Below are 22,218 nucleotides of genomic sequence, written 5' to 3'. Positions count from 1 at the left end.
CCAAGGCATTGGTTGGTCAAGGGTTTCCCTCACCACAGAACATCTTAACTCGCGCACAATGCAACCTGCCTTTAAACGAATCAACAGGTTATCAGCTCAAGCTTTATCTGTGCTCAACGTGTTGCCGTTGAAGTGTTGCGGCCATGATGAAATGGAACACCGAGAAAAACTTTGACGGAACCAACTACACTGCGTGAAAGACGCGTGTGCGCGCCGTGATGGAGGCAAACGATCTTTGGGCCATCGTAACGCTAGAAGAGCGGCCGTCACGCAATGGCTCAAAGCGTGACGTAGACAACTTTTGGCACCAAGAACGAAAAGCTAAATCCCTCTTGCTCGAGACACTGACCGACGATCTTGTGGTTAGTGTAGGTGCCAAACAATACGCTTATCAAGTGCTAGAGTACTTAGAGCAAACCTACGAGGCGAAGAATTGGAGAAACCTAGTGGCTTTGCGCGTAAAGTTCGTCTCGCTGAGGCATGAAGACGGACAGGCAATGACAACGCATCTTAACAATCTAAAAACCCTGGCTGACAAGCTAGCTCGCCAAAAGAAACCCGTTGATGACCAAGAGCGCGTGTGTCAACTCGTGACAAGCTTACCTGAGTCGTGGTCGCACTTTAAAAGTGTATACTTCACGCAGGACCGCCCATTGCCATGGTCGACAACGGAGGGGAATGTTATGGCGGACTCTTCTAGTCGCCAAGCCCAAACGCAACCGTCTCCCGTAATCGAACAGGAAACGGCTGTACCCGCTGTGACCAAGAACGAGGTGTACATGACGGTAGAGACCCTATTAGCAGCACGCCAAAACCACCTTATCTCGAGACGGCCCCAGTCTCATCGACCGACGCCATACCACTCGCGGTCGAGTAACGGACAAACGTGCTTATATTGCGGTAAGGGAGGCCACCAAAAGCAAGTCTGTCGGTTGCGCATTCGTCATCTCCAAGAACGTGGTGACACTGATGAGCAACAAGCCTCTACAGGGCATGCATCAACAGCTGTGGTGTCCGAATCCACTGCTGAAAATGCCACGGAGCGGACAGAGCAGATATTACCAGCCCTTGAAGTAGAAGTGTGGGGCCTCGCTGCAATTAGAGGGTATTCACTGAAGGTAAACATGGACAGTAACCTCATCCCGTGAGTTATCGATTCAGGCTGTACCCAACACATGATGTCTGACAAGTCGCTTTTTGAGAAGCTGGAAGTGATTTACGGGTGGCACGTTCGCGTGGCAACGTCCAGAATGACTCCTGTGGAAGGTGTCGATACAGTACTGCTCACAGTGCTAATGACTGACGGACAAAATGCAAGCGTCCGACTTCACAAAGTCCTCTACGTGCCGAAACTTGAGATGAACTCACTCTCTGTGTACCAAGCAGCTCAAGGAGGGGCAGAGTTTGACTTTCATACGCTACCTGGCTCCGTGACCATGTCACTGGATCATCGCAATGTTACTTGTCGCGCTATTAACAAGCTGTACGTCCTGCATGCTGCTCGGCCACCTGCGGAAGCTCTCGCTGTGTGACCTGACCTAACTCTGGATCTCCTTCATCAACGGTTCAAGCATGCGAGCAAGCTGTCTTCGCAAGATGGTATCGTCCAAAATGGCCAGTGGCATAGACTTCATACCTGAGCAAGAGAATACGCCGTGTGACGCGTGCGAATTGGGCACAAAGCGCCGTGCAACGTTCAAAATGGCACCTCAAGCTGACTTAAACGGCTGCAATAATGTTGTCCACAGTGACATCGCTGGACCAGTTGAATTCTCGTCCATCAAGCTGGAGCGATATGTGTTACTCTTCGTCGATGATTATTCTCGATATTGTACCGTCCGGCTGCTACGCAAAAGATCTGAAATGTTCCAGTGCTTTTTGGAGTTCAAGGCTGCTGTTAAGACGAAGCACAATCGTTCTCTTCGACACTTGATTAGCGATAATGGTGGTGAAAATCTTGACGGCGCACTCGTCAAGTATTGTCGTGATCATGGCATTCAACGGGATACCACAATCGCGTACACCCCGGAGCAACACGGAATGGCCAAATTTCTTTTTCGCATTCTCTTCAACAAAGTTCGGACGATTCTGATCTCTAGCGGATCACCTAAACAGCTTTGGGGTGAAGCTGCTCATGCGATGATCTACACCTACTCTCTTCCGGTATCGGCGTTACTCCGTTTGAGCGATGGCATGGTCATGCTCCCGACGTCAGCAACCTCCGGACTTTCGGATCGCTTGCGTACGTCTACGTGGCGTCTAAGACAAATTCGCGTGGACGAGCAGGCGCCAAGAGGCGAAAAAGTTTTGATGCTAAAGCTGTTCGGGGCATCTTCGTCGGCTACGCCTCAAACCAAAATAGTTGGAAGATACTCGACTGCAACCAAGGCGCTATTATATCCTCAGTTCACGTCACCTTTGACAAAGTGGCTTAGCTGCAGCTCGTGACCTGAAGCGTCAGGTGTTCCGCAAATTGTCGTCTCGACACTCCATGGACTTTGAGTATTACTCTCGGACAGCGACATCGGAAGTCGACATGCTTTTTTACAGTCAACGCCCTTCCGAAGACGAGCCCTCTGACAATGATATGGTGCTCCTTCAGGACTTCATTGCTGGTTTCGATATGGACTAGGTCAATATTTCGACAGCATGGTCGCAACTTGGCGCGTATACACCGTCCTCAGCACCATGACTGCGCACGCTGGTCGGACCACAAGCGTTTACCAGTGAATCTGGCCATCCTATCATTCGTGCCGTCCATAAGCAGAAACAGGCTGAAGTCCTCGTGGCTCTCGAAAGTCTAAAGTACAAGGAGCTACTTAGTGCTGCAGTCGCTCAAGGCATGGGTCTTGACCCTATAACATATCGTGAAGCAATGAGGCGACCAGATGCTCCAAGATGGCGTGAAGCTACTGACGCTGAAAAAGCGTCACTTCTGAAGAACAAGACGTGGACTCTAGTTAAACTTCCTGCTGGCAAGCGAGCACTAGCATGCAAATGGGTGTTCAAGCAAAAATTAAACAGCGACGGAAGTCTCGAGCGCTACAGGGCGCGCTTAGTGGTCATCGGGTGCCAGCAGATTAAGTTTATCGACTTTGACGACGTGTTCGCACCCGTGGTGCGCCTGGAATAACTCAGAGTGCTGCTTGTAATTGTGTGCATTGAAGACTTGGAATGTGAGCAAATGGACATTGAGACCGCCTTGCTGAATTGTGTGCTCGAAGAAGAAGTGTACATACAACTGCCAGAAGGAATGAAGGTCACCGGTCAAGAAGGTCTGGTGTGTCGCCTGTCACAACGCCTCTATGGCCTCAAACAGGCACCAAGGGCATGTCATAAGGCGCTAGTACAGTATCTCACTTCCGCTGGTTTTGAAGCTCTACAGTGTGAGGCGTGTATTTTCATTCGGACTACAAACAACACAAAACGCAGATCGTGGCTATTTACGTGAGTGACTTGATGCTGATCGCCAAGACTCGGGGTGAGATTGCTGAAATGAAGGCAGGCATTCAAAAGGCATTCCGAGCAAAGGCCATGGGCCCCGTGATCTACATTGTCGGGATTAAAGTTGTGCGTGACATGTCACAACAAAAATTGTGGATCAATCAGCAGCTAACCGCCGACAATATTGTGGATCGGTTCAACATGCAGCATGCATTCGCTAAAAAGATTCCATCGGCGCCAGGGAAGAAGAAAAAGAAGGTCAACGGAGCTGACGCGACCGGATATGTCATGGGTGACATGGCAACAAAGCCCTTTCGACAAGCCGTCGGGAGTCTGATGTATTTGATGATTGGGTCGAGGCCGGACCTTGCCTACTCTATACGAGACGTGAGCCGATTTCTCAACTCTTACGCAAAACCGCACTGGGAAGCAGTGAAGCAAATTATCAAATATGTCTTAGGAGCTGCAGCTCACAATCTGGAATTCGGTGGGTCTGACATAACACTATCAGCTTATTTCGACTCTGACTACGCGGCTGATGAAGATGAAAGGAAGTCTGTATCGGGATATGTTACCTTCATTGGTAATTGTGCTGTTACTTGGAGTAGCCGGAAGCAGCGTATTGTAGCCCAGTCAATTGCCGAGGCTGAGTACATCGCGCTTGCTCACTGCGCACGTGAAGTTCTTTTCATTCGCCAATTGCTGTCGGAGCTTGGATATGAGCAGGGGGAGACGCAGATTTTTGAAGACAACCAAGCCTGTATCGCTATAGCGGAAAACCCTTCTCAGCACTCGCGAACCAAACATATCGACGTGCGGTGCCATTTCATTCGTGAGCATGTTCGAGCGAAAATATTGTACTTAAGTATGTGGTGTCGGAGGAGAACGTAGCAGACACATTCACGAAGGGACAAGCTGAGGCCCAGTTCGAACTGCTGCGTGGTAAGCTTGAAGTGATCGAGATCAATCCGGATGCGAGAAAACGAGCAGTAAAAGGGGCTCAAGAAGATCGAGCAGCGTCGGTAACCAACGACACGAAGTAAGCTCTGCAATCTCGCAGGAGAGCGAAAGACGATCTCGCTGGAGTGCGAATGGTAATCTCGCAGGGTAGTCTCGCTGGAGTGCGAATGGTAATCTCTCTGGAGTGCGAATGGGCGGTAATTCTCGCAAGTGCGCGAAAGGTAATCTTGCAGGACTGCAAATGGTATTGATAACGCTCGATGATGGTTGCTCTGATAGCAGCGACGCTGATGAAGATGAGGGTCCTCGCTGCGGGGGAGTGTTAGATTTCGGCGAGTACACGGTACACGAGTCGAACAAGCATCTCAAGATGGTGACTGTGGCATTGTAGTCTAGGAGGTTTTCGTCCAGACCAGCCAAGGCATTGGTTGGTCAAGGTTTTCCCTCACCACAGAACATCTTAACTCACGCACAATTCAATCTGCCTTTAAACGAATTAACAATAGAGTTCAGCGACGAACGAAAACGCAAAAAAAGTTAGCTGAGAAGGCACAGTTTCAAAGTCCAAAACCGTACATGTTTTCATGTTTCTATGTTTTCATGACTTCACCATGCTTTGACATGAGCAGGAAATCTCTCATTACAAAAGATAGTTTGGCGATGCATTGTAGTAGTTGAGAGATCCGACATAGCTGAAGCGCTCTCATTCTTCAATTTTTACTCCCTACTGTAAATATGGTTGCCCATGTCGCGCCATGTCACAAACATAATCAGCATAACTTTCACGCCCTTGTAATTTAATTTTAGAATCATGGGCAAAACATGCAGATACATGACACAAGTCCATGATTTGGCCACCTAACAGTTTTAGAAAAAATGGGCAGTAGCAATCGCCAAATCGAAACACCTCTAAAATAAATTTTAGAGAACTATGTCCGACCCTATTATAGCGGCAGAAAATGATGGGGCTAGCTAATCCAAAATAAATTATTATCTTTGGATAATCGGCGATAACTTCACCAAAATAGCCTTAAATTAAGTGCAAAGGGCGCAAATAGAAAGCTGAGGTTTCGTAGTTCCTTCTTCCATAAATTAAGACTCTTCATCTCTTTCATTTCAGGAAGTGCAATGCAACGCAGACACCAGCTCAGTCCGGACGAGAAAACCCTAGTTTGCAACGTATATGATTATTTTGTCGCCGAGGCCAAAGCAGGCAGAAGCGGAGGGCGGGACTCGCGCCATCGAACTAAAGAGGCGACGCGCTTTGGGAAAAACACAGTTTTTCGGGTGCTCCGGGCAAGGAACGTCGACCCAGACACCGATTTTGCCGAGGTGCGCTTGTCATTTTGGCTCATGTAGGGTTACAACCGCTCTGTTGTGATATCATATGGTAATCTTATAATTTTATTTTTCGCTAGTAGAATGTACCATCCACACGAGGTCGCAAGAAGCTCTACGACGAAAGTGATCTTAACGTAATTGTCCGTGAGTATGTCACGTTGCAGAACAAGGCAGCCAAACCTGTGACAGCGCAGCTTATCTGCAGCCACGTCGAATCTGTCATTAGCAAGTGCTACAATGTGCGCACAATGCGGGTGTGGCTTAATGACATGGGTTTCAAGCATTTGCGCGGCCAGAGCCGCCATTATCTTGCCGAAAGTACTGGTAATGTTGCTTTCCGAGCAACATACCTGCAGAAACGGTTAGGAAACCGAGATGCGCAACAACATCCTATTCAGCCGGAGGTCTTTTTAGACGAAAGCTATTGCAACGTCAACCATGTCACTGGCAAGACGTGGCTGACCGAAGAGAAAATACGACTTTCAAAAAGTGGACGAGGCGCATGTAATTAACAATTTTCATTTTTTGTTTTTGTAAATTGTTTTATTATCGTTTTTTTATTAACATCTTAGAATATGTATTGTTGGAGCCGGAATTATCACTCGTCGAGGCAACATTATTCAGGGCGAGTTTGTTCCAAACTCGTTAACTCATTGGAGTTCAAGCAAAAAGGCGGGCACCGGTGGTGACGACGATTACCACGGCAACTTTGACGCCGCGCTATTTGAAAAGTGGTTTACAAAACTGTGTGTGACCTTGCAACAGTACGGTAACTGCATCATCCACATGGATGGTGCTAGCTATCATAAACGACAAGAGGATCCTGCTCCTACTCGACGAACCGCCAAAGCTGACATTCAAACATGGTTGTTCAGACGCAGTAAGTTTTTTTTCTATTTTATCATTAGTTTTGTCAGCTTAATTTTTTTTTGAAAATTAGAGATTGATTTTGAGCCGAGCTGGTTCATACCTCAACTGCTGGAGCTTGTAAGAGCTCACAAGACCAAACCGTTCTACGTAGCCGCTCGAATTGTCCGAGAACACAATCACACATTGCTGTACACGCCCTCATACCACCCCGAGCTTCAACCCATCGAGCTGATATGGGGGCGTGTGAAAAACAGAATTGCTCGACGACCTGCGGACAACGTAACCGATCTTTCAGCTAAACTTACAACTGAGTTTGGACGCATCAAGTCAAAGCACTGGTGTAAGTACTACAAGCGTGTCCTACGACTTGAGCGCAAGTACATGGCAGCCCTGGAAGAGTGTGAGCTTGTCGACGAGGAGGAGCTTTGTGCTGTAGCTGATGAGGAAGATGGCGAGTAATCTCTCCATAAACTTATACAAATCCTTCTTTTTAAATTTGAACGTTTTATTTTTAACGCCTGTTTGTACAACTGTTTTGCCCTTTCCACACTCTTGACCAATAGAATATCAGCATTATAGCAACTGTTTCCCCGTTTAAAGGTCCTCGGAGACACTCTTTTGGGGAGCCTGTAGCGACAAAAATGCTGCGAATTAGCCGGTTTTAACACCAAAATCATACTCGAAATGGGCGGTTTTATCACATATCTAAATGTCATATCTGGTTTTATCAAAATTGAGCACCCCATGGGGATTTGATTACTAGCCCCTTCATTTTCTGCCGCTATAATACCGACGTTGCATTTAAGAATTGCAGACTGTGTCGAGCCAACACGAGCAAACAGCTAGTTTCCAACGAGCTGCGCAATTCCAGAATCGGCTCGTCGATTATCCACCGATAACACGGCGGTGACATCATTTTACTGCAGAAGGTGTGGTGGTCTTGCCTCTGCCGTCCAGACAACACAAATGTCAACGTTATTGTTGTTGAAAATGGTTTAGAAATCGACAATAAGGACAAGTTGAGCGAGAAGAAAATGTGGCAATGCCTTGATGTAAGCTTGGAAGACAAGCATTTTAATTTAACGTTTTGGAGAAATTCTGAAAGCTACACAAGCTTCATTGTTAGACAAGACGCACGATGATCATGAAAATCGATACTAACGACGCGGACAGTGTCATTGGCCGAGTCCTCATTCCGTTTGAGTTACTTGCTCAAGCTTGAACTAGCTGAAATATCATCGCTCATGAGCATACCGCTGCCGGAGTCACCATCGCTAGGTCGCTGCTCGAGCTAAAGGACGGAAGCTCGATGTCTAGGCTTCTATTAATAACTCTTTGTGATGTATCAATCGAAGAATCACCGCTCGATTCGACAGAGTTTGTGCCCCCGCACTACCAACACCCGATGACATGCTACTCAAGTTATCTGTGGCTAGCGGCTCTGAGGTCGAGGAGGATGAAGGTTGAGGGTCCCCTGTTGGAAAAAGTTAGTCGCTTTGAATTGAAGAGTGGATGAATAAACTGAACGCCACCTGTTCTGAATCGCTTTCGAAATGTTGCTGACTGAGCCCCATCTGAGACCGACGACTGGGTTGTAGAAAATGTAACTACAGTCGAAGAGGATGAAACTTGAGCGTGTGCGGTGCCAAATACTAGAGCAAGTAGAAGTGCAACGAGGGACTTCATATTGAGTTTTGAATGCAAAATAAAAATAGCTTTGAACTCTTGCAAGTTAGTGGAGGATGCGTTCAGAGGACCGACCCTATTGCAGTAAAATGTTGAAATGTGGTGTCTCCATTTTTACGTTTTTTATTCACCGGAGCTCTGTAAAAAGCTATAATGAATCTACATACTCACAAAAAACCGAGACGCACCCGATAGCCAAGAGCTTCCAAGCTTCGACAAGCTGATTTAGTCAAGGGCTATAATAATCAACGCAATCGATGCCACCAACACGAGTATTCCCATCGATCGACCCCCCCCTTTCCATCCGAAACTGCGTTCAAAGTCGAGCTGGCAGAAGTTAAAGTATCATTATTACTAGTAATCGGGTCACCACTAGCAGAGTCATCCGAGTCGTACTCCATGGTGTGACCCTGAATGCTCGAGCTGACGGAGCCAGCCTCATGGCTTTGTGGAATGAACCTGCCATTAGCAGTTAATGAGCATGTAGATTGATCTTACGAGCGAGTGAGATCGTGTCAAACTTATGCAGTTTGTACAGGGTGCTAGACGCACCGGCTGGAGGCGTTGAAGTTAATGAACCTGTGAAGTGAGTGCGACTGTGGAAGACCGCCAGGAGAGAAGGCACGTGGACTGGTGTACTGGCAGGAGTAAGGGGGCCAGGCGCACGACATCGAAGACCCAAAATGAGCGGCGGGGAAGTTGGGTGAAACTGCTGGGGCGAAGATATCGAATGACCTGCGAGAGCGGCCGGTAGGACTATACTCAGTTTAAGTGAGGCTGAGGGCTCTGGGGGCGCGTTCGGCCGCCCAGCTCTCAGTTGTGATTCAGCTTAGAGACAGAGAGAGAAGTAGCTAATCTAATCTAACACGCGTGAGATTCTGCGGCACGGGTTGTCGATCTCACCCAACGGCAAGAATAGGCTGTTAGCGTTGCGTACTGCGTCCACGGCGAGCGGTGTAACGTGAACGTACATTTTGGTAAGTGCACAGGGGGTCAGGAGGTGCGGAGATGAGGATAGTCACTTAGGGTAGCTCGGATCACGGCTAGTGACCGTGAGGGCTACGGTGTGAGCTAAACGTATGCGCCTTGACCGAGGGGAACGTGGCCTGGAGCGTCTATGCGCACGGAAGGGTCCGTGTTCCGTAGGTATATATACGGGTTTACTGGGTGGAGGACATGCCAAAGTAAAATACCTGAGTTGCGGCTGCCTTCAAACGCCCTCTCCGAATTGGTTCCTATCCCACTCCACGCCTGATGGGAGTGGTTTTTCTAGCGCCATACCTGCGTAGTTCCTACTTTTTTTGAGCTGGATTGTACAGCGTTAGAGCTAGATACGACGATAGCTTGAATCTTCTACGCTTTTGATGCATCTATCGAAGATTCACTGCTCCATCCAACAAAGTTAACCTCCCCAGCACTACCAGTAGCCGCGCTACTGGAATTTGCTGTCATCAACAGCATATTATCAACATGTTAGACCTCAGTAAACGGTCGATCCTGAAAACTTGAATCGCTCCTTAAAGGTTTTACACCTCCGAAGGGGGTATTTATTTGGAGCGCTGTGAGCGCCTTGGGGCTGACGACGTTAGAGTCGACATCTCAGCGTAAGCATTGCCAATCGTTACAACAAAAATAATCGAGGGGAAGAGCTTCATCTAGGGCGTCATGAATTAAAAAAAATGGGTTCAGTTAACGCTGTTTGCGGCTGCGTATCTAGGTTGCAAAAAAGAGCGGTCGTCTCCATACTTTTTACTTTAAAATTTTTAAACGAAATATAAAAAAGTTAATGGTTAGCAGAAAACTACTAAAATGACTGGAATCGTCAGCGCAAATATAGCAACTGACTTAATGCCAACGCCCGAGTTAGTATTTGAAGCACTTGCTTGGCTGCCGTTGTCGTCTCTGGCTGCATTGGGGATACCGAAATCTTCTGATGCCGAACCAAACTCGACGCTGCTGCCACCATTGCTATCTCCAGCACTCGCTCCCCCGAAACTATCTGAACTCGACGTCTGAATGATATTAGTGTCGTTGAAAGTAGAACCAACATCACTACCAGTAACTTCGTTGCGCACCGCATCCTTAAACGAATCCCCAGCTGTATCACTGGCCCCTTGACGACTTGAATCCAGCGAAGCATCAGATGTAGAGTTCTCGAAAACTGGTAGTGGTGTCGATGTGGGCGGGTCAGTTGCTGTTGTGGGGGTTTCAGCTGGAGTGCCCCCACCGGAAGATGTTAGCTCTGTAGCTGAGTCAGTGGCTGGGTTGTCCGTATCGACTACTACCGTTTGTAAAGTGGGTTCTGGCGCTCTTGACGTAGGGGTTGTTGGTGTTTCGTTCGTTCTCGGGGTATCAGGAATTGCAAGAGGAGGCTCCGTCACAGTGATAACGATCGGGAAGTCAGACGTAGGAGACACCGTCACGTCCGTAGGTGATGACGTTGGAGAATTTGTGCCGGGAGGGGATGATGTAGTCAAATCACCAATGGCTAGACGAAATGTCGGCTCAGGTGTTCTGGGTGCAGAGCTTTCGGGTGCATTCGAAGCACTATTTGGACTGTTGGAACCAGTGGGGGTCGAACTCGGCGATGCCGGTGAATTGCCATCTGTCGGTGTCACTGGAGGGGGAGTCACTGGGCTACTCGTACCGCCTGTGGCCCAGTTAAATGTGGCTGCGGGCGTTTGCACGGGAGGAGTAACTGGAGCATCAGTCGAAGTGCCGGTGGTGCTCGATGCACCTGGGTCGGAAGCTGGGGCATCCGTGACTTGTGGATCTGGTGTCGATGTCGCTGGACTAGCTGTACGGCCAGTCTCTAATCGAAACGTTGGAGCTGGAGCAGTAGGTGGCGGTGTTAAGCCACTTGGTGGTGAAGTACTGGCCCCATCAGTAGGTGAAGACACCGTATCGGGTGCAGGGGAAGATACATCGACGGGTGGAGGCACCGAACCTTCAGGCGAATTAACCGTGACCGGCGAAGGAGGAGGGGCGTTCGTGGTAGGCGTTGTCGCTGGGCTATCAGTACCACCAGTCTCCAGACGAAACGTTGGTGTTGAAGCAGTAGGTGGAGGTGTTGAAATATCATTGCTGTTCGGTGGCGAGGAGCTGACCGTAGGCGTAGATATTGGATCCGGCAATGTTGTTGTTACATCCGTGGATGGCACATTGACAGAGTCGGCTGGCGGTGGTGAGGTTACATCGGTCGGTGGTGGCACAGGAACTTCAGATGACGCCGGATCGGCTGGAAGTGACGCAGGAACATCCGCTGAGGTTGCTGTCGTGGTGGTGGCAGTATCACTTGTCGTCGTACGAAACGTTGCGGCTGGAGCGGTTGGAGGTGGTGTACCATCACTGTTGCTTGGTATCGACGAGCTCGCCCCATCGGTAGGTGTAGACACTGTGTCGGACGGAGGAGTTGAGTCGGTGGATGTCGCGTTAGGGTCTGAGTCAGGTGAATAGACTGTGACTGAATCAGGAGGAGGCGTAGCTGGATCGGAGAGTGGCGAATCTGTCACTGCAGGCGAATCAACTGTGATCGAATCGGGCGGAGGTGGTAGAACGTCTATGGACGGCGTTGTCTCTGCACCAGTCGCTAGACGGAACGTGGGGGTTGGCGCAGTAGGTGGCGGTGTGGAGGAGATGATTCCATCAGTTGACGTAGATATCGAATCCGACGATGGTGTAGCCGCGCCCTCAGGTAGCGTAGGATTCCCAGGCGAATCGACTGAATCGAGAGTCGGTGGTGTTGATTCGTCGCTATTGCTGGGTGGCAAAGAGCTACTGGCTGTGGAGCCGCTGGTGTCACCGATTTCGGTCGAGATAGGGGGGCTCTCCGTCCCAATCAAGGAAGTCTCAGCTGGTGCCGATCCCGACTGGGCTGACACGATCCCGATCACCAAGAAAGCAGTGAAGAACAAATGCGTCATGCTGGAAACCTGGTAAGATCGAAAATACCTCCAGTTCATGGGTTTCTTCTACGCTGTTGTAGAAATTGGCCACACAATCGAGATGAACAGCCACTTTCGGTCATGTCCGTTGAGCGGTGCATCGTATCCATACTGGACTTGTGGTGAGTCAAAGCGTCGGTGGGTCTCGATGGTTCAACGGAGACTTTCAATACAGATCTTCCATCTCGGCATTGTCAGTGCCACATTGGAGTTTTCTTTCCTTTCAGCCTTAAAAAATGTCTAGCCTACTGCCACTGTTTTATTTTCTAGAGTTGCCAGAATCTGTAATTTCGTTTTGTAGAAACACAACGAACTCGTTGTTTTCGTGTGCTTTCCACGAAAATCTTCTTAAGAATTAGCAATTTTAGTACTTAACTTGAGAAGTTGCAAGTATTAAAAATGTTACTTAACATGTTACCTTATATCTTTTATCGAGGAGACGTCTATGTGGTGGCCTCATGTAGTTGCACAAACAGTGATCATGAGAATGGCGAAGGCAGAAGCGAAACAGCCAGCTACACGAGTGCCTGCGTTGTCGTCGGATCCACTTGATTTACCGTTACCCTCGCTTCCGATTGCAGTGGATGCTCCGCCTGAGGATGAACTGAGGTCATTGCTTTCGCCGTTGCTAATACTTTGCACCTTGTCCAAGCTACTCGAACTCGAGTTTAAAACAATCTCGTTGTGGGAGCCGGCACCATTCTCCACATTGCTGCTGCCGGTATTTATGATTTTTGAGCTACCGATCACATCCCTAAAAGTGCCCTCGGAAGTGCCGGAGACTCTCGGAGTCGCTGTTGTCTTTGATGTAGATCCAGTAGACGCTGGCGGGTCGAGTGCGTTGTCCTGACTAGATCCACCTGACGCCATGACCGAGTTTCCGCTCGGTCTAGAGGGTGCTGCCTGCCCCATTAAAGTATTACCGTCGGTCATGGTCGAGACAGTAATTGTATTTGAAGACGTGCCGGTCGCTGCGGTATTAAGCGCGCCACCGCTTGCCGTTCGATCCGGCTGAGGTGGTGGTGGAGGAGTCGCTGGGATATCCGTCTTACGGATCACTACCGCTTGAAAGGTATCTGGAGTACCAGTCTGGGTTTCCGAGGCATCGATGGTAACGTTATGGGAAGCCCTGGTGTGCTTCTGCTGGATGTAATAGATACCTCGGTACCGACGGGCGGCATGGGCTCAGTCGTCGAATTCGTAGTCTCTAAAGGGTTCGCGCTTCCCCACAAAATAATTTCGATTAGGAAGGCGATCACAAATGTCAAGACGACTTTCTTGACCTGGCACTTCATCTCGACGCAGAAAACTGAGAAATAACACCTGCCAGCCCGGGCCGGGCAGCGCGCCGGGCAGGCTTACAAACTGGATGCAGCCCAGCAGTTGATGGTTGTCTGGCAAAGTAGCACCGCGTGGTACATATCACAAAACGGAACCTTTTCTGCGGAAGTTCAATCCTACCAGATGACGTGTCGATGTTGTTCGGCTCATCACGTACTTTGGCATTGCCAAATTGGCAACACCAGGCTCGCCCTGCGTGGGCATTAGAGTTCACTACCACCCAATGGTTGGATGAGTTGTCGATTAGCACCAATTCCGTGCAAGAAGGTCCTCGCACAGTGAGCGAGGACCTTTTTGCTTGAGCGGCTCACCCCTCCCTTAGGGTCTTATTGGAGGTACATGTAGTTTAAAAAAGATTCAAAAATACTAGTGCTAATAACTCCCTTTTTAAATAAAAAAAAAAATATTGACTATTTTCTCTTTTTTTTTTACCAAGTGATCTTCAAGCGTAAAAAAACTGGTAAGAACAAACATTATTGAGGTCTACAGTAATACTACATGTAGTAGACAGCACAACTGCAGCAAAAACACGTCCGATGCATTGTTCAGGTTCAAATAGCTCCCAGTTGCGCTTACGGCATTGGGGTGTTGAGCAGGCCGTTGGCGACCGACTGGGCCTTTTCGTGTCCACAGAGTAGCTCCACGAGCTTAACGCCCATGGCCATTGCAGTACCCGGTCCCTGACTGGTCACACACTTGCCATTTACTACGACGTTCTGAAGCTTAAAGTCCACACCAGTCATCTTGGACTCGAAACTCGGGTAGCTCGTAGCCGCACCAGGGGGCAGGAGGCCGTGCGTGTGCAGCACGACAGCCGGAGCTGCGCAGATGGCGCCGTACAGTTTTCCGTCTTCCTTTTGCTTCTGTAACAGCGCCACCACCTCATTCGAGTCGCGCAGATGCTCGGCACCAGGCATTCCCTACATGATAGTTAATATACATAATTAATAATAAAATATTCGTAAAATGCAAATTGCATCGACGCACTCCAGGGATCACAATTAGATCGAAGCTTTTGCCAGCGCAGGTCTCGATAGCCACGTCACCCTGCACCTTGACACCGCGCGACATAGTAACAATTTTGTCTGGCTTATTGCCGACAGTAGCCAGCGTAACCTGGACGCCGCCGCGCGTGAGCACATCTGCAAGAGTGATGGCTTCGATCTCTTCCGCTCTTAATTAGTAACGTGGAGAACTGGTAGCATTGTGTTGCTGGGCGTACGATCGGAATCAAAGCAGTTGTCATTCTAGTGGAGAGGTTGCGGATGCTCGTGCGTGGATGGAGTTGCTGCGCGAGGCGAGTAAGTCGTCGCATAAGCAAGCTCGGAAAATGATTACAAAGATACATTTGGTGATTTTAGCCAATTAGAATACAGTACTGAAATGATAGAATAATATCTGTGACGTGTGAGAATTTACAGAAACGATCAATGAGTTGATATTGATGGTCTCAAGTGAAGATCAAGACAATCTTACGTGCTTGACTCGCCTTACAGCAAGCCTTGACGAGCCAGATCCTCGTACGTCTTTCTATTGAGCACGTTGCCTTCCGAGTCTTCGAACTCTTCTTCATTCGACGCATTCCAACTCTCCATATCAATCTGGCCCTTCAACTTCTCATACACTTAATACAAAACACACACACAGAAAGTCAGTCAAGAAGAAGAAAACAACCAATCAAAGAGCAATCCTTACGCTGGATGGCGTCTCGCATGAGTGTGATATCGTGGAAATGCTTCGTGTTGGGGATCTTGAGACAGCGCATCCCAAAGGCATGACGCCATTCCTGGAAGTGGCGATCGAATGCACGTCGTCCCCAGTAGCTGTGGTTCCCGCAGATCTCGCACTTGTACTCGACTCCAAGCCCGTGAAGCTTGTACAGCCAGTACGGAATGGGCTTTCCGTCCCACCCTAGAGGCAAGTTCAGTGGGTTGTACAGTTGTTCTTCTTCGTCTTCAGCCTCATCGTTCTCGTTCTCCACGTCCACGTCGGAGAAGGCTCCTTCCTCTTCTTCTTCGATCTCCGCCTGTAGCTCCTCGTGGGTACGTGTCTGCTTGAGCTCCAAGTACGAGATTGTTCCCTGCACAACTTCAGTAAGAAGCTCATACATCCGACGGATCAACACTTCGTCGAATGCAATGGTCTTTTGCTTCTCTTCCAGCTCCTTCTTGCTGTCTTTGCTTGCAATAGAGCTCGCGCCATTACTGTCAGCCCCGTCGACTGCCTTCGCTGCTGCCTTCTTGTGTTTCTTTCCAGTCAGATGGCTCTTGTACACGCCTTCCGAGCTGAATTGCTTGTCGCACAACTTGCAAAAATGCGCACGAGTTTTACTGTCGTCTGTAGCGTTCTCTGGGCTGAAAGCCCACCCAGGAACTTCACGCAGAGCCCACTTCTTCTCGAACTTAACAGAAGTTTCATCGATCACATCGTCGAGATCCACAAGAGGCTGTGTGCGACGATAGAAGTCCAAAAGATACTCCTTCAAGTCCTTCAGATACTGCTGGTACCGTGTGGACGGGGTCTTCTGAGCTGCTGGGATGGCTGAGAAGTCCGAGAACGACGCTAGATACGCCAGATAGTCAATAGAGGAACTAGCAGGCTTCCTTCCTCTGGTCTTGACACTGGAGCTCAGTGCTTCTTGGATTTTACGGACTTGCCTACGTAAAACAGTACTCAGTACTTTTATTTAGCTGCAAACGGTATGTACCGGTATTCTCCACTCACCATTTCAACTCGGGGATGTTGAGGAAGCGCGTATAGAACTCGTTCAGGTCCACATACTTACCGAAGCGCTCTTCGCCCGAGAATTGGATGTTCGGGTGCAGCGCCTCGTCTAAGTTGGGCTCGTGAGAGACGACTGTGTTCGGGTACTTGCGATGGAACGAGCGGATGGACTTGAGCTGCTCGTAGAACGACGTAAACACGGCCTTCCCACGCATATTCTCGGTCTCCTCGGCGAAAATACTAAACAGAACAGTGCCAGATTCAGTAACAAGGCAGGTATCGCTTAATAATCCATTTTAACACACCCATCTTCGTCCTCGTAGAGCTCTTTGACGTGCTTACTGTGCTGCGTCACTTCGTCCAGTAAGTTGCTCACCTTGTGGCCATGTAGAACGCGGCTGCGATGCTGCAGTCATCGCAATAATCGCGTCAACAGGATAAAATAACTGTAAGATTCCAAGCTAATACAGTTGATTGCCTACTGAAGCCGCTAGAAGGACGTACGTTGCGCGGTTTGTCGCCTAGCGTGGCCACAATAGCACGCTCTAACGCCTCTATCTCCTCCTGTTCTGCACGCAGCTGCTCCAGCACTGTAGACGACATACTCGCGGGCTCTCGGCGACGATCAAGTAATTGGTGCGGTGTCTTTTGTAATTTCGGAATTAAGCAAATTAGTTGGAACAACATGGCTACACTTTTGGCTTTTTAGCAGTGGACACCGACATAAACTTTTAAGTACTAGCGATAAGAAGCTTCCTATTCCTAATGATCTCTGTGTACGTACGTGCAAGTCCATCAGTCGCTATCGCTGTCCAGTAAGCAGATAATCTCCGTTTCGTTCGGCATGGTGGTGGGTTTTGGAGGAGGTCGTGCTTGACGTCGTTGCCGCTGGTCGAACGGGTTGTTCACGTTGTGATTCCGAGACAGTGAAGCCATTGAGCTGGCCAGGTTGGACTCTGCCTGGTTCAGCAAATCTCGTGGGGGCGAGACAGCTATCGACGTCGAAGCTACATAAGAAGAAAGATCCATACTGTTAATACGGGTCCGGAATGCTTCCCAAGAGAGCGACGTACCTGTGTTGGTCGTTGACGGGAAGAGATTTTCATCCAGCGGGAACGGGAAATACTCGCCGCAATCGCCGTCGCTTGTTGTGTTGGTCGTGGTAGCTGCAGCGACTGACGTGGCAGGAGTATCCCACGCATCGCTGCTCACTGTCAATATATCGATGTCGTCATCCAGTAGAATCGGAGCAGATGCACTTGCAGCAGCGGTGATCGCAGGGTTCGCAGCAGTAGCTGGTGCTGTGTCGTCTTCATCATCGCTCGACAATAAATCGATCTCAACGGGTGCAGTGGCACTTGATCCTGGCGGTCCATCGTTACCCGGTGCTGTGTTGGTTGAAGCTCCCGCAGCCTCCGTCTGTTCTGCTTTCACCTTCTTTGCCGGTGGCTCCGCCACAGCCTCCTCCTTCAGTCTCCGTTTCCATGACCCATCCGGGAAGATCTCCACTTCTTCCAGATCATCTTCGCCTTCGACTTCTGCAAGAAGCTTCTTTAAATAAGGATCGATCCGCAAATCCGTAGCCTTGATAAACTACAGGAACAATCACACGCATTAGAGGTACACTAACGCACCGACAGAGCAGAGAAATACTTACTTGATAGCACACTGTACACCGCCACGCCTTTGATCGCGCTTTCTTGCTGAATATCATAAACGTTTTCAGATCGAAACACTGCAGATGTTTGCAGTGGATTCCTCGCGCCGGCAGATTAATCACGCACAGTCCCAACGGACAGCGCACGGACAGCATCGTGACGGTGGCCACGACATCGTCTTCGTCTTCACTGCCAAACGACTTGATGACTTCTTGCTTGGCGCCTTCGTACGTCAAGTTCTTCGACGCGTCTTTAACCTCGTTCACGAGATCATTAATGTTGCGTACCTCCACGATCTGTACCATGAACCCGAACAGCGTCGGGTTCGCCGTAGTGCGGACGTCCACCACGTTGCGTCCTACTCGTGAGTACTGGAAGATATTAGCTGGTAGCTCTCGCAGCACTTTAGACGGGTTACTGTGTCCAGGAGGAGCCCGCTGTGTGATTGGCACACCGAAGCCATTGACACTCAGCTGCGTCGAAGCCGGCCAGCAATGTCCTGCTGCGAGGTCTTCTTTTACTGCAAAGCACCGTAATTGCAGCTCCAAAGCTCCTGGCGTCATCGATCCAGGCTTCGGATCTCGGTTAGCATACATGTTGTTAAGGTCATTGTCCGTGATGTAATATTCCAGTCGGAAAGAGCTGGCAGGCTTCGAGAACCGCACAAAATTAGGGTCCAGAACGGTCTTCTGCACTCGAAAGAATGGATCATATGTTTTGGCTCGACACATTTCGCAATGCCACTCGCCACTCAGCTGTCAAATAACAAGTTAGTGTAGCTCTTTATTAAGTGTAACAGGGATGCAGAATGACCCACCGGTAGCAGATGATGGCACTTGGCATGCACTGCCAAGCCACAATCCACACACTTGACCACTTTGCCTGACACGCCTTGCGTCACGCAGAAGCATCTCGCGCCGTTTAAAGACGTAGCCTGCGTAGGGGTATACAGATCTACGCCACTAGTCAACGGGGTTACACCAATGCCTTGTGGAGCGACATTCACCGCTCCATACGATACCGGAGCACGAGGCGCGGGGTTGCGGCCGTATATGGGGGCGGGGATCGAGCGCGATGGAGGTGTCGTGGGCGGAACCGGCCCGTAACGTCCCGGTATTTGCGACGACATGCTGCCGGTGTGGTAGCCGCCCTGCACCCCTTGCGGTGCCTGCGTGTAGGCTGCTCTATCTCTCGTCTGTTGCTCGATACTGCGCATACCAGCCGCAAGCCGCTCGGCGTAGAAAGCAGCGGACGTGGTGCCTCGTGCCTTGTCGGCGAAGGACTATTTGCGCACAGAATTACAAGGTGAGCGACGGGATAAGGGACTTTTCTAGTGAGAATTAGAGCGCACGGACCTCCAATTCGATGGAGATACGCTCCACGAGCTCCGACTTGCGCCCAGAACGCGGCAGGTTGAGGTCCATTAGAATGTTGCGAAGCTCCGGCATGCGCAACTGGTTCAAACGTGCGCGGAGGTCGCGCAGTTGGGCAGATGAGGCGCTCATGGTGGCCTGTGTCTCGGTGGAGAAGGGTCCCGACCGACGCGTGCGTTGCCCTAAAAGCTTCTTCTCGCGCGCCCTTCACTCGGTCTCTCTGTGCTTCGCCAGCATGGCCTGCTTGGCGCCCTGTGGGTTGCGGCGCAGTTTGTAATTTGACACGAGAATCAATGTGCTGCAACAGAAAGTTGATGCGAAGAATTGTAAGGACTTACGAAAACGATGTGTAAGAAATGAAGAAATTGCACTGTCTTTGGGCGAAAACAAGGGCATAAAAGTAATTTTGTAAAACATGAGGTCACATTGTGTGATTTTAAAATTTTAACTGTCTACTAAAATAATTACGGGAAACAAAGTGAGTCATTTTGAATAGAGAACGTGTTGTGAAGAGTAAGCAATCGATCTCCAAGCTACCTGTTTTGCTTAGGTTTTAAATCGATTGGGGTACAGTAATTACAGTAGTCTAAATTGTAGACTCTAATGGCCGCCACGTCTGGCGGATCGCTGACGGATAGCAAGCGGAGCAAACCAGCGGTGAGCCTTGATCTCCTGCAGCGAGAGACGCCTCTCCGGTAGCTTCTGCAGGATCTGTTCATAGTACAAGAAACATGTCAGAAAACGTGTACATGTTTTATTTCTAAAGTCCAGACATCGTACCCGCGTGATCAAATCCTTCGCTGCCAGTGACACCATGGGAGGGACACGAAGTTGGCCTTCGGTAATGAGCTCGATGGTCTCGTTTTGTCCCTATTTAACGAACCACAATAATAAGCATTTCAAAGTGGGGCCATGAAGGGAAAGACGCACGTACTGGCGCTTCGAACGGAGGCTTGCCCACCAGCAGCTCGTACATAATGATTCCGACAGCCCAAATGTCGACCGATTCGTCGTATTTCTCGCCCTAGACTCGACCACGTTAGCTGGATGGTAAGCACAGTACGTTGCCAAGTAGAACGTACCCGAATCATCTCAGGCGACAGGTAATCCAAGGTGCCACATAGAGTATCGCGGCGATTACTACATAAATACAAATTAGTTATTATAAGTCACGCATTATAACGAGGCACGACACCACGTACGCCGCCGTCACGTTAGCAGAAGACCAACCGAAATCGCCAAGCTGGATTGTACCCTAAGACATCGCAGCTAAAGTCAGTAACATGGCGTTAACTACCCAATTTAATCATACCTCCTGAGATAGAAGAAGGTTCTCAGGTTTGATATCGCGGTGGATCACGTGTTGTTGATGGCACGCCTCCAACGCACTAGAGCAACAAAAAAAAGATTTGAGTTACGAATCGCTTCATCCTCTCAGTAATCATCTCTTACCTGACAAGCTGGGCGGTGTACAGCATTGCTTGGCGTTCAGGAAACCTATTGACGGCATTGTTAGTTCCATACACGACAAGAAACCAAGGAACCTGATGTGAGCGTACCGTCGTCCGGGCATAGAACGCATTTTCTTGTAGAGGTCACCACCTCCAGCATATTTCATTACCAAGTAAACTGAAGAAAGCAAAACAATTGATATGTTAGGACATGGACGAGAAGAGAAGCACAAGGATCCTCCATCTCACCTCGTGTGGCGTCTTGAAAAGTGGCAAACAGGGGCAGGATATTTTCGTGTCGAATACGGGAGTGAATCTCCACTTCCTTTCGCAATTGGTGAGATACACCCGCAGCCTTAAGTTGCTCCTTCACTAGCACTTTCAGGGCCACATACATTCGCGAGCTTTTCTCACGCGCAAGGTACACTTGACCGAACTTTCCCGTTCCCAGTTCACGACCAATCTCGAAATCGCTCAAACTCCACGCTTTAGGCGGTTGGCTTGGGTGCTCCTGTTCCTGTTCCCGTTGTTGTTCGGTTTGTTGATCCTCGTAGTCCATCATCTCCGCTGGGGCTGCTGGTGGGGTAGTTTGTTCCGTAGTATACTGTCGTGGCGGTGGTGGGGTTGGTGCGTTGCTTTGTGTCCGCGTAGTACCGAAACGAGGTTGAGGGCTCGAGCCGGTTTGGAATCTGCTAGATGCACCAGCGCCAGTGTATGGAGGTCTAGCTGACGTTGGTCTTGCGGTAGAACTCGATGTAGCTGTCCGTAACCTGCTTGTACCGCCGCCATACATCGCTTTAGTTGGTGCTGACGGAATTCGCGACGCTTGATGCCTTCCAGTAGCGCTGCTAGCTGTTGGACGTGCATACGACGGCACGGATCCAGTCGACGCAGGTGAGACTGTTCGATGCGCTAACGATGACGCTGTTGGTGCCATTAAGCGACCTGTGTGTACACAAAATTATTCATTAGAGCTAACTATCGAGACCGTTGCTACCGCGGCTAACGTACTCGTGGCCGTCGATCTGTAGCTGGCAGTGGAACGTTCACGTAGTGCCTGGCGGTTGTGGCCAAACGACGCTGTCGAGGATGCAGACGAAGGAGACGCCCGCTGGAGTCGCCCCGAGGCGACAGGAGGCGCTGAAGACGCGTCCTTCATGTCGATATCCGCAGAATCAGGCGAAGGTTCATACCGACCGAAGTTGGGGCGGCGATTCTCGTCGGACCTCATGCCACTGCGAGGTAGGTGTAACTCCACCAAATAAGTTGGAGCCGCCACCAAAATAAATGGAGAATGCACACGAATGGTGGACAGCTATCACTCACAAAATAAAAGTGGAGTGTCCACACATTTAGGAAGCAGTAACACTTAGCACAAAGCTAATAAACACTCCATGTCAGTGCTTTTGTTCGAATCGTTAGCATA

At 49.6% G+C, this 22,218-nt stretch overlaps 5 protein-coding genes across 5 annotated transcripts; all 5 read right to left on the bottom strand.

Moving 5' to 3' along the window:
- Positions 1–12,701: 12,701 nt before the first annotated feature.
- Positions 12,702–13,790, bottom strand: PITG_00119 (uncharacterized protein; the record flags this gene model as incomplete). Its single annotated transcript, XM_002908701.1, has 2 exons — positions 12,702–13,374; positions 13,744–13,790. The coding sequence occupies 2 exons, from the start codon at positions 13,788–13,790 to the stop codon at positions 12,702–12,704; spliced, it is 720 nt and encodes a 239-aa protein (XP_002908747.1).
- Positions 13,791–14,044: 254 nt separating this feature from the next.
- Positions 14,045–14,668, bottom strand: PITG_00118 (uncharacterized protein; the record flags this gene model as incomplete). Its single annotated transcript, XM_002908700.1, has 2 exons — positions 14,045–14,506; positions 14,574–14,668. 2 exons carry the CDS (start codon positions 14,655–14,657, stop codon positions 14,159–14,161), a joined length of 432 nt encoding a protein of 143 aa, XP_002908746.1.
- Positions 14,669–15,018: 350 nt separating this feature from the next.
- PITG_00117 (splicing factor 3A) lies at positions 15,019–16,923 on the bottom strand (the record flags this gene model as incomplete). The annotated part of the gene is made up of 6 exons (XM_002908699.1): positions 15,019–15,210; positions 15,282–15,753; positions 15,808–16,243; positions 16,311–16,550; positions 16,616–16,716; positions 16,815–16,923. The coding sequence occupies 6 exons, from the start codon at positions 16,911–16,913 to the stop codon at positions 15,077–15,079; spliced, it is 1,482 nt and encodes a 493-aa protein (XP_002908745.1).
- Positions 16,924–17,105: 182 nt separating this feature from the next.
- PITG_00116 (SUMO ligase, putative) lies at positions 17,106–19,473 on the bottom strand (the record flags this gene model as incomplete). Its single annotated transcript, XM_002908698.1, has 6 exons — positions 17,106–17,302; positions 17,384–17,903; positions 17,968–18,723; positions 18,786–18,955; positions 19,178–19,250; positions 19,324–19,473. The coding sequence occupies 6 exons, from the start codon at positions 19,471–19,473 to the stop codon at positions 17,106–17,108; spliced, it is 1,866 nt and encodes a 621-aa protein (XP_002908744.1).
- A 468-nt stretch (positions 19,474–19,941) lies between these two features.
- Positions 19,942–21,354, bottom strand: PITG_00115 (protein kinase, putative; the record flags this gene model as incomplete). The annotated part of the gene is made up of 9 exons (XM_002908697.1): positions 19,942–20,052; positions 20,122–20,211; positions 20,276–20,365; positions 20,424–20,481; positions 20,544–20,596; positions 20,654–20,719; positions 20,799–20,838; positions 20,901–20,970; positions 21,042–21,354. The coding sequence occupies 9 exons, from the start codon at positions 21,352–21,354 to the stop codon at positions 19,942–19,944; spliced, it is 891 nt and encodes a 296-aa protein (XP_002908743.1).
- Positions 21,355–22,218: the final 864 nt, after the last annotated feature.

The sequence above is a fragment of the Phytophthora infestans genome, genomic scaffold, assembly GCF_000142945.1.
Source record: "Phytophthora infestans T30-4 supercont1.1 genomic scaffold, whole genome shotgun sequence".
Taxonomy (NCBI): domain Eukaryota; phylum Oomycota; class Peronosporomycetes; order Peronosporales; family Peronosporaceae; genus Phytophthora; species Phytophthora infestans.
The sequence above is the reverse complement of the archived record's forward strand: the minus strand, read 5'-3'. Positions and strand labels throughout refer to the sequence as shown.